Raw genomic sequence first — 12,683 nt, 5'->3', positions numbered from 1 at the left:
GTTTAAACATAAATCGCAGACGAAAAATGTTGCGAATCCCGCGAACAGTGGAAGTCCTTCCACGGTTTCTTCACATCTGACGGCACGCTTAGAAATACGTAATAGCAGAGTGCATTCCTTAAGGGAATGGAGAAACAAACTGAAATATTCCGGTGACAGCGAACAAAGTTTCTTGAGGGGAAACCTTCCCGGTTTGCTTGCTCGGTTCGCGATTTCCTTGACGGTACGTCGGAAGTATTTCGTTGCTTTTGCGATTTCGTCATATGCGATGGCATTATGTTTATTTGATGGTCCCCTGTGCCGCTGCGGGGACCATAATCGCGCAATTACAACTGCAGATGTCCAAGCACTTTTCCAATGTCTACGTATTTATTTATTTACGAAATAATAACTACAATATTATCGGACAGCATAAGAAGTATTTTTTATGAGGTGATTCAGGTAGAATTATTTTGAAGAAAAGTGAACACGAACTCGCATTCAGTGCGAATATAAAAAAATAATCAACCGACACGATTTAATCCTTTATTTCATTTTTGTGATGACCACACAGAAAAATGATAACACTTTTTTAGTCTCTTACAATTTCAAATTCATCTGAAAAGGGCAGCAGCAGTTAAGAATTATGTATCCAGAAAGAATGGCAGGCACTTCCGTCTCCTGAATAATAAAATTGCGTGTACATGTTCATGTTTAGCGAGGATTTTTCTCGTGAAATCACTATGAAATCGCGTGGTTTGCAAATTCTCTTCGATGCGACGGCGGTTTCTTGTCTAGCAAATTGAGGACAAGGAAAAATTCAACGTCCGGGACACATTCTTCAGGTGGGAATTCGTCCGGTCTTGTATTCTCATTAGACGGACGCAATAATTTGCATTAACATGTTGTAGATTATACGATGTCTGGCTGCTCTCGGACCAGTTGCAGCGAGAGAAAGAGAGAGACATAATATTTCTTTCGTTGCGGTCGGAAGGCGCGGTCTGGCGTGAAACTTTCTCACTAAATAAAAACTCAAAATTCTGCCCCCATAAGTTCAGCCCGGGGAACTGTGTTTACGGAAACCCTAACGTGGAAAACGCAGAGAGTGCTTTGTACGTCTACATATATGTAACGCGTTCTTTTCCAAGTCCAGCATTAAAATTAATGGCCTGGCACGTTATTTCAGCAGTGTGATTTTTAAGCACGTCCCACGGTGCTCCACGGTTGTCCTATTCTTCTTTAACGCCTGGTATTCATTTTGTCGACGTTAATGCCTTATATTACTTAGACCGTGTTGTTGTCTTATCGGTTATTAGCTAAGTTATTAGTTTAGTGACGTGTCTACGTGCCACATCTTATTTTCATCAACAATTTTATAAGATTTAGAAAGAGGGAAGTTTCTTCTGTTGACTAGAAAATTGGTCGGAAACGAAATTAACCCTCCGATGCCGACGGCTGTGCCTGAGTCTATTTTTACCGGGAACATCCAAATTGTCATTTAAGTACTGAATTTGTGGCAATTAAACTAACTGAATAGCTGTTTCATTGAGGATATCGTGAAGATTAATGCGTCTACACGAAATATCATCAAAAGCAAAATTTTTAAAAATTATTAGAGCTGTGAACGGTCCTATTATGTATAGCTATAAAAATCGTCCGAATGAATCGTCCGAGGGTTAAAACGAACATTATCAGTCTTGCAACGGTTAGATATGTGCAGAAAGTTAATGAGCCTATACATACATATAAATACTGCTTACAAAACATGTGGCCATGAAGTATTTTCCGATACTTAAGAAACCCAATGCATACAAGATTTATGCTATACAGTAACATCACTGCATATTGCAACGTCCATAGTCGACTCGTTCATTACCGATTCAGAACACTATGATAAGCAGCGAAGATACATCAATAAATCCATACGAAACAAGAACATGGTCTGCCTTAGGCGGTCGGCCATATCTAACAGGAGCCGTAAGTGCGGATACTAGGATCTACATATCTAAAATTTGGACCTTTGAAGAACATATAAGCGCCTGTGGAAACATATAAAACGCATGAACACTCTAGTAAAAGCCTTCACAAACAGAATTACACCACCAAAAAGTATACAATTAAGATATCCAATATTTTATCTGATATTTGGATTTAATATTTAACATCCGAACAAATATTGCACAGTATGAAAAAACAGAATGACATTCTGAAAAAGTAAATTAAAAGCAAACATCACATGTGGACCAATATCTACTTTTTGCCATCTGTTATTTGCGCTTAATGTTTGTGGCCTGTACAAATATTATACAGTATAAAAGAATATCGCATATACAGGGTGTCCCAAAATTCGTGAAAATCCCGAAAGGGGGTGGTCTCTGAGACCATTTCAAGCGACATTTTCCTTTGCAAAAATGTTATCCGCGGCTTTGTTTAGGAGTTATTAACGAAAAACACGGACCAATCAGAGCGCGACCTAGACACGAGTTGGCACAGTCGGCCCGGCACGCCAACTGTCCATTGGCCGACTGTGGCAACCCGCGTCTAGATCGCGCTCTGATTGGTCCGTGTTTTTCGTTAATAACTCCTAAACAAAGCCGCGGATAACATTTTTGCAAAGGAAAATGTCGCTTGAAATGGTCTCAGAGACCACCCCCTTTCGGGATTTTCACGAATTTTGGGACACCCTGTAGAAAATATCGCATTCTGAAAACTCTATTTCTTTCTCTGTACCTAAAATAAAGCCTTCGGAAACAGAATGAAACTCGGAAAAAGTTCAGAATTTGTTTGTTTCTTTGAGAAAGGATATATTATTTTTTTAAATAGGACTATAATTTCGATGATCGTCAACGGTATTCTTAGGGTAGGCGCTTTTAGGGTAGTAGACCGTTCAGTGCAAACACGTTTTCAGAAAAGAAAACGATTTTTTTTCATACGTCTTGAGTTGTGTTAGTCGATTGAGAATTAAAAGACTCGCGGGGAAAGGTAAACATTTCGTAAATATGAGTGTAACGTGGTATGCGTGGAGGTCAAGTACGGGAAATTCAGGGTGTATCGATCTCTCGATTGTATTGACGAGAGCCAAGTAATCAAGATGGAGTCAATAATCCATGATCCGTTCAGCCTGGGAACTGGTCTACCCAACGTGTAATTGGGATCAGTGCTTATCTGTTGGCGCACACCGGGTTTCAACTCCCTTGCCAACATCCCCGTTTTGCCTCCTCATCGCCTTTGCGCGATTCGTACATGCCTACTTAACGTAACAACCTCAAAGCGTTTTACCGTCGACTCGTTAACTAGCTTCAATAATCCGATTTAATTATAATATCCCAATTTCTCCGGTAACACGTGGTTTCGCTTTAACTGCGATCCCAACGAAAATCGCTGCCGTAATTTTTCCACTTTGCGCAATCGCTGACACCTGCGCACTTTCTAAATATAGCGATGCGCTAGACGTCAGAAACATTTCCCAGTAAAAAAATGACTTTTTTTTCTTTTAGTCATTTCAATGAGTCTAAATCAGTACAACGATGTTCTCAAATTCGTTTAATGTACATAATGATATTCATACTTTTGTATTTTACTGAACATTCCTACTGAAAGGAATTGTATTCAGTTTATTAATTATGCAACTTTTCTGGACGAAATATATAAAATTAATTAACAGTATCGCATGCGTAAAAATGGTCAAAACTTGTTTCTCATTTTTTTGTTAACAATTGTGGAAGTTATACTAACGTTTATCTGGGTAGTTTTTTTTAATGAACTTCTTCATTCCAGCCCATATTATGATAAAAACTGTTGGAAATCCGAGTGAGTTCAATCTCGTTATTATTATAAAGCATTATACATATGCATATGAGCTGTTTATTCGTCTGTTTGGTTTGACACCGCATCTCAAGGGTTTAGTCATCATTAAATCAAATAATTGCTATATAATTTAAGCGTGACATTCATTAGACGAACGTAACATCCATCGATATTATTGTATTTTATAGAATTTTTACTCATTATCCAATTATTCTATCGCTTGTACCGTTAGCGTGAATTTCGATACATTTTCTGTCTAACAAATGCGTCACTCGACAATGAGTCGACATGCAGTTACTGCAAACGAGAGACTAAAATATGTCGAATATTTTAATCATGGGAGAAGAGTGTATTTATTGAAGTTACAGGGGGCAGATCACGGAAAATTCGAAACGAGAAACGTTCGAGTGCTCTCATTGCTGATTGTTTACTATTGAAAAAGCGAATGCATTAAAAGCTGTGAAAAGTCCCGTAATTAATACAGTTTTATTGTGTTATCTCATAATTTGTTGCAATCTGGATGTAAATATGTGTTCAGCAAAAACGTCGGGGAGCATAAAAATTGTATCATTTCCATATTCGCGAGAAAACTTAATGATACCAACTACTTTGCAAATACGTGTACGAAATGAACCATTTTCCCTTTTATGAGTACTAATCGAACCGAATGAAACGAATCGTAGATATTGAATTGATTGATATTCATGAGTACATATTGAACTTGGAGCTCACTAATGGAGCTTACCCCATTTCCTTCACACTGGACGATTTCACGCAATCAGCTGTAGCTGTAGGTACACGAAAAATACTTTATGCGCTCAGAAATGGCGTATCTCTCACTAAAAGCTCCGGTTCGAACCTGCTGGTGCGGAAAGGACTTTCGAGTAATTTTGAAAATCCATAATAATAGGTAAAATAGCAATCGGTAGAAAAATTTCAAAAAGTTATTGTATTATTCCTAGCTTATCAAAAAAATTGCTGAAGAAACTTCCTTCAACAAAGTAACAGAGTTCTGTTTGACTTCTGTATTTTGCAATTCGTTGTTTATTTTGAATACGGATTTGCAATTGGAAAATTAAAATTTTTCCTGATTTTTATCCTGAAAGAATAATTATTTAAATAAAAATAAATTTGTAAAAAATACCACGTTTTTGAAACGGACTAAAAAGTATAAAATAATTTTTTCTAGCCCCATACAAATTCCTAACCCCGTACAGATAGTCCTGAAAATGAGGTGTAACGGTTAAATTTGTTAATAATTTATATTTCCTAAACGCATAGGTTTTTTAAAAAACTTCTGACCTATGTTTAAAATTTCAAGTCTTTAGCTTATCGGGAAGTTAGTTTAACAAACAAACAAACAACCAAACAGACAGACAGACAAGAAAGCGAGCTAATGAAAACGTGGTAAAAATGAAAATTTTTTCCTGATTTTTATCCTGAAAGAATAAACTACAATAAGAAAAGGATAAAAATACCGTTGACAAATGTAGGCGATGTTAAACTGTTCTGTTAGCACTGTAACGAAGAAAACGAAACTTTTCTATCAATAATTGTCAATAAAATCTTTTACAAATAATTCCTTTAACATAATTTCGACACGACCTGCATCGAAGACCATTTTATAAAACATAGAAAATTTCGTTTGAACTGTTCGAAATGCATCGAATCGATTTCCATCGATTCTCCGACGAGACTTGAGGAGCGGCCGGTCGAGGGCGCGTTTGCATAAATATGTTCTTCAAAGACGGCTTTTGCCGGCCTATCTATGCAGATGTGCGTGGAACGATAAACCAGGATTAGGCGAGCGAAAGTCTGGAATTCTAACTTGAAGATAACGCGACGCGGCGCGGACAAAGGCCGCGTGCGTTTTCGCAGTGCACGCGTTTGCAGTCTGTCGCACGGGATATGTTGTACAAAACCAAACTGTTCCGTGCCAGTAAATTCTCAGCGCTCTCTGTGTCGATGCAGCAGTGTGCAGAGAATGAGTTACTCGGAGAACGTGAGGCGTCACGTGTTTGCACTGGGAACAATGTGTTCCGCAGAAACTTTGCCCTGTAATTTGGCCGGACACGTTCTTTTATTGAATCTCCTCGTCCGGAGCACCGTCGTCGCCGCGTCGTTCTAATAAATATCGGAGCTTGATATATGTTCGTTCATTATTTAATTAGTTACGATACAGACCCGAGTCGTCGATGCGCTGTCGATAATTACGGCGATTTCATTGAAATTCTTCGCGTCCCGACGAATATGGATTCGAGTGATAAGGTCCAACTCAGTTTTCGCTGAACTCGTGATTCACTGACTGAAACGGCTGAATGGAAAACTCATTCTTATTGGACACGTTAATGGAGAAACTTGGAATTTGTTAATTATGAAGCGAGCGGAGATAAATGGGAGGGAAACAAGCGCTGATAGCTGAACCTGATTGCTAACGCTTTAAGTCTCATACAGTAATTGACTTTTGTTTAAAACTTCGCATGAATTTCTTAATTTCAGGTACGAGATTAAAAAATTACGATTTTGGTGTGGGTACCTGTATGAATAAATTTATTTTATAATTTTTTACTGTGTGGAGCATTTTTATTTTAACAAATTGTAAATGAACTGGTTAGTGAGAGAGTTAAATAAAGTTTTGTGCAGTGCTTGCCTCGAATGATGTAATTAGCGATGCCGCAGCGACAAGAAAGAAGTAGATTTTGTTATAAGAAAGGAGATCGATTTCATCGATGGGGGCTGGTGATATATAGGTGTAATGAACCCACGTTATAGAGGACTATTTAGAAGATAACGCTGTTGTGTTTCAGAGGGACCGAGCTTTACCGTGCCAATAACGAACGTGACGGTCCCAATGGGCAGAGAAGCGGTGCTCGCTTGCGTTGTCGCGAACCTTTCCACCCACAAGGTAATTTCTCCAGCAACGATGCTCCTTAATCCTCTGCTTTCTTCCGCACTTTCTTCTATGGATAAAATTGCATTAAGTGGCCCCGATTAGCGAAAGTCCGGATATATAAAGCTCGCCGCTTCGGTAGAACTTTAAAACGTTACCCGCAACGTCACAGAATCTCTATCAATGGGATACAACTATTTTTTTATTTATGCTTCTGAGAGAGGTTTTTACAACTTCGCACGGTTCACAGAGTTCCTCAATACGAACTGGATAATATTATTAAATCTCTCGGTTTATTATTTTATAAGCAGACTTAATTGTGTTTTAACTTTAACCCTTTGGAGCAGTTCTTATATTACCGTACTTGTTCGCATTTAATAAATTGTTAATTCAAGTAAGTACGCTCGAGTAAAGTTTATGAAAATGATAAGATTGAATTTATTATAATACATGGCACTGGAAAAAAATTTTATGGAATTATTTTCTCGTGGAAAGATCTTTACTTAATTGTAAGATAAAATATAAGTAAATTATTGGGGCCTCTGCGATTCTATTCAAACTTACGCTGATATAATTATTTAACACGTTCGCTTACCCCGTCACAAAGATGACGTCCATAAACTTGCTTAATCAATGATCAAAGTCAAATTAATTCTATACACGTTATTGTTTAAAATCATAGTGCGCTGCATAGTATCCAGAGAATCCGCGACTATCTCCTGCTAAATTGTTTCAATATTTCACAAAGGAGATACGTTGCATTTTATCAAATATTTCATTGATGAAAATTGTCAGTGAAACAAATGATGGTGGCGAATGTGTTAATACGTATTAAGTAATAAATAAATGATGATTGTATACTTTAAGACATTCGGTCACGTGTTCCGCCTCACGAACAAATTGAATAGTCGATTTCGACGACCAGATTCCAGGCGAAAAATTCGCGAAAGCTCGTAGCCGAACCGCATTAAACAGAGAAGATAATTGATAAAGGGAAACGGCTAGAGAAAATTGGTTGTAACAGAGCCCGCCTCCCCCGCCGCGGGAAATGTTGCACGACTCAGGTTTCATAATACGAAACGATAAAAAAGGTTGGCGTAATCGGTAGTTTCAACGATTCAAGTAAACGTAAACTCCATTGTCCAGAATGCATTCGCTGGCACGCTGCGCCCTCCCTCCCCCCTCCGAACGATTCCAAATGGATTCTGGCAATATAGCGAATATCCTTCTCGTGACGCTGCAAACTTTGGTAAATTAAAGTTCGTTCATCGCCCGGGGTTAATCATTTCTTTTATTTTTTCCGTCCGCTACGTGACGCGCTGTAGTGCGGACGGGAGAGGTATTACTGCTAAACTCTCGGTTAAGTGGAAGGATTAACAGAAGTGAATGAAATGAGTAAAATGAATGAAATTAATGAAACGCGGTTGATTCGTGAACTGCGTCTGAAAGCTTCTCGTAATGAGAGGGCCATGCAAAACGACGAATCGCGAGATCTACTTTGAGCAGTGTGATCTCTTCAAAATGGACAAAGAAATGATTGTTTTAGAGCGTGTCGTTGAGTGAAAAGTGTGGCAAGACTGTGAGAAGTGTATTTCTGTGATAAATGCACAAAGGTCTAATTGCACTACGAGGACTGTAACAATATGCAGTAAGCGTGCTAAACGGTGGTCTAAATTCCAAATGGACAACAGCTCCTCGGAGGATCGTCAAATGCGTCTCTTGCCTGAGAATTGATGTTGTCGCAGATTAGCAGATACGAGGCTCGCGGACAACATTAATATTTGTGTTTGGCGAGTAAACGATCGCAGGTGATGCAGTGGCAATTTCTACATTTCGTATAGGGGTAACAACACTTAATGAAGTCGCCGCAAATCCCTCGAGATTTGGCTGTTAGCCACGGCGCCGCGTATCATCCGTAAGCTAACTCTTCATCTTAACCGTGGCAGCAATGGCATCGTCGTGCCGTGCGCTGCAGCGCCCTTGTCGCTTGCATTTTCATAGGTTTTTCCTCAAACTGTCCAGTCCACCCTTTCGTACACTTTTCACTGCCATGCGACTGTTTTCCGCGGCCCGTTCCACGAAAGAGTAAATCAGAAGCGGTCAACGCTTCACTTAGTGAATTAACTGATTGAATATTTTCCGTGCAGTACATGGACATCGTAATTATATTTCTCGCAGAAATTATATTTTATGTTCACTGCTGCGCTAATACTCTAAAACTAAATACGCTAAAACTAATCACTGCTGTGAATTAACTTATTGAATATTTTCCGTGCAGTACATGGACACCATAATTATATTTCTGTGAAATTCTATTTCACGTTCAATGCTGTGCTAATACTTAAAAAAGAATAAGTCGATAAAGAAATAAATTAGCTCTCGAGACGATTAATATTTATTTAAAAATCTACTTTCTGCTGAAACCTCATCGAGAACCACTAAAGCACCTTAAATAACGTAAGCCAATAAGTTCTTTTAGAAATACGTATAAAAGCTTCTTTTTGACATAGTTACCGCGAGCAGCTAATAGAGTTCCGTTTGTTAATTAGAGTTTCATTAAATATTTCAGTATTCGCACGGTTCACCGTTTTATTATCCGAGCGAAGTTAACATACGTTTAGTTCGTAATTTTATTGAATTACTTATGTCGAACAATGTACGTAATTTTACAGTGATGGGAATATCTACGAATATTGTAACATTATTCGCGTCTATGAATGTTTAGAATTTAACGTTAATAAATGTTATGGGGAATTTTGCTCGAGACCCTTTCGAAATTCTGTTATTCGTAATGAATCGCGCGCATTTACGTAAACACGCGCGTGTATGCGAAATCCAGGTCAAATTGGTGATACACGCACACACGTGTGTCGAACAGTTCCCACGGAAGAGTTTCCTCTGTTTAATAACTTTTACCTGGCGTAGTCGCTGTTAGTAAAACGGAAGGCATCCAGTTATCGCATGACCAATCAGCGAACATTGTGCCCGAAAAATTGGAGCGTAAGTAAATTTCATTAATTCCCGATCGAACGATCATGAATTGCGGCCGCAGAAAGTCATTTCTGTAAAACAAATTGGCAATATCGCGGAATTTCTATTCGAAAAATCGATGTGCTGCATTATATCTGCATGTGGCTGGCAAAGCATGATTAAACATCTTCTTAAATTGCAAACAAACAATACTTTGTTGCAAGTGAATTTTGCTTCAACTTTAATTTTTCGAGTCGAAGAAGTTTGGTATGTACGTTGATTATTCATTATACAGACTAATTAAGAATCTAAGAGAAATTTTGAAGATTACTTGTTACAATTTATTAAAAATGCCTACCATTTAAAATGTTTCTAACTGCATAGTCAACTGTAGTATTAAAAAATGGTCCTTTATCGAGCAGTTAAAGAACCCATTTCACGCTTCGCAGTACAACAGTCGTGATAGAAGATAGATCATTCATTTTAAGGGGTTCCGTGTCCCTGAGGATCTGAAGCACGACGCCTTAAGGATTTACACGCGTCTAGGAGCGATAAAAGTCGGCTAGTATTTCAGGATCTTTTTCAAATAGAAAATTACATTTCAAAAATCAGATGGAAAAATTTCGAGGAATATTGAACCCTTGACAATCTGTCAATTTTTTTATCTGAACACAGAAGAAAATATTTAGGTGCACGGGGTAGTGCACCAGCCAAGTTCTCGCACGCGCGCACTACACGATACTACACGTTACTTTTTAAACCAATGGCCATAAAAGGTGTTAGGTAGCGGCCAAGTTTGAATAATTTAGCCCTCCATGTAACTCTTTAAAAATTAAATAGCGTTCTTTTAAACTAATTTTCACAAACGCTTTTTTCAGTATTGCAAGAGGTATTTCTAAGCTAACGAACTTGGCCGTGTTTTGTTCGATCTCACAACTTTTTACGGCTATAGGAACTTGGCTCCTGTTTACAAGATGTTTTTGTTGGTTATTTTCTTAAGGACGAATAAAACGAGGCCTAGGATAAGGATAAGAACTGCATTCCTGTAATTTCAGAGATAAAGATTGGGTGCGATTCAACTTTGACCCGGTGCTGACGGTGTTCGAATAAATATATTAGCAGCATATTGTCACTTGATATGAAACACTTTAGAAAAAAAATCCTTTTGAAAGGAGCCAGGGTGGAACGTATAAGGGCGATACGAGTACCTTGGCTGAGCAAGGACCGTGACTGTGCGCAATACCCATGCTTAAACTGACGCCCTTAAGCCAAGTCTACGTCTGCCCATTTCAGGAGCTGCTATATTCGTTTCAACCGAGCGCAGCCTAACACTCTGGCTGTCTCCTTCCTCGCCACCGACTCCTTTTGCACGTAACAACTTGCAACCGAATTTGTGATAATTAGAGCGAGCAAGAGACAAAGAAAGCGCGACAAGGGGAAAGAGAGAGGGAGAGAGAGAGAACAGATTCCTATTTCGCCGAATCTTTGCTCCGGTGTACGATTATCCGGTGGACGCAAAACTCGAAACAATCCCGTGCGGTCTCGTTTAAATAAATTTGAATTTATTTAAATAGAAATTATACCATCGGCTCGGCCGGTTTTCGCGTATCGTGCCTCCCTTTTCGCCTCCCCTCCATTTTCTTTTTAGTTTCGGCGACTATTTAAATTTTATACCGATCTCGTGTGTTCCAAACGAATACGTAAGTACAGCGAGGCAGAAATTCGTCCGGCGAAATTGGTCGGCAAATTTCGGGCTCGCGGAAACAACGTTATCGTTAAATACCGAAAGAAACTGTTGGTTCCACCTAAATCTTCAATTTGTTCCTTATCAAGATTGGTAACAATCAAATCTAATGTAAAATACACATTACGTTAGTTATTGTTAATATGTTGATCAAATCTTGTGTTGGGAACACTCGCAGTTTCTGTAACTATGTAATTACTTAATGATCGACATTAGCTGGTACAGTATTAAATGACTATTTAGTAATATCGGAAATTATATGTGATAATTGTTTCGCGCCCCCATTGACAATTACCGACGACAGCAATTTGCACAGCTAAATGAAATGTACAAACGCGGATCAAAGTGCTCGTACTCGTTTTTAATATTTGGTTGAAACGATAAGGACACGTTTCTTGAAATTTCATCCTAGGCGAGTACGAATAAATGGGATCATTTGAACATTTTAAGCAGTTTCGCGATTTCAATAATTTCGAAATATAGAATTCGAGGTGGATTATTTGAATCGGTGAAGCACGTAGTCGAGACGAGCCGGAATATTCACCTATGAAATTCATATATTTAGTGTCGCAGCTGCCTGTTTATTTGACAGACTTACAATTAGAGTCGACTTAGCGTAACTATGCCAGGTTAGGCGGGGATATTGCGCAATTACGACTCCTGGCGGACGGAAGATGTTCCCTATCACCTTTCTACCTTTCCCACCTAACGAATGCCGGAATGCCGGGAATACTGCTTTAATCAGTCGCGGGCTGCATTATTCGTATAACTGCGGACTTCTAAACAAAAAGTCTCTGCAATCCAGCTTTGAACAGAAATCCTCGCTCCGCTGTAAATGGCGTCTCTCGTCCACACAAAAATACTCCCACGAATTTCCAAAACCCCAAACGACATCATATTCTCATTTCGATCAAGTCTATTTTTAATATTTCAAATTTTTAATAGTGTTCTGTTCTTCAGAATTACAAGTAAATAGTAGTGTTGATAATTTTGCCAACACTTTGGCAATATTTAGCATTTTTAATAGTGCAATATTTTTTTTTGAAGAACTAAGTACAACAGTGCCAATCATTTTTGCTTTTACCTTTTTGACGCTTTGGTAATATTTAGAATTCTTAATAGTGCTACAAGAACAATCAGTTGAAATTCAGTGCGAAAGAAAAATATTAATTTTTTCATGTCTGTATTCCCTTCTTAAATCAATTTAAAACCGCTTTAAGTTTTCGAGAATACAGTAAAGCCTTGATTTAATATGATAACAAGGTGGCGTTATTTTATATAAATGTCCTAAAT

At 38.4% G+C, this 12,683-nt stretch overlaps 1 protein-coding gene across 3 annotated transcripts in view; it reads left to right on the top strand.

Annotated features, from left to right (window-relative positions):
* The window catches only part of LOC143209048 (opioid-binding protein/cell adhesion molecule homolog), a 210,048-nt gene that overhangs the window by 110,714 nt on the left and 86,651 nt on the right, over positions 1–12,683 (top strand). For all 3 annotated transcript variants that reach the window (XR_013009033.1, XM_076424203.1, XM_076424202.1), the window contains exon 2: positions 6,594–6,691. Coding sequence is in view for 2 of the 3 variants with exons in the window: in XM_076424202.1 (XP_076280317.1) it covers positions 6,594–6,691 (98 nt within the window). In the remaining variant the exon portion in view is untranslated. The remainder of the gene's footprint in view (positions 1–6,593; positions 6,692–12,683) is intronic.

This window comes from Lasioglossum baleicum, chromosome 5, assembly GCF_051020765.1.
Source record: "Lasioglossum baleicum chromosome 5, iyLasBale1, whole genome shotgun sequence".
Classification (NCBI taxonomy): domain Eukaryota; kingdom Metazoa; phylum Arthropoda; class Insecta; order Hymenoptera; family Halictidae; genus Lasioglossum; species Lasioglossum baleicum.
The sequence above is the reverse complement of the archived record's forward strand: the minus strand, read 5'-3'. Positions and strand labels throughout refer to the sequence as shown.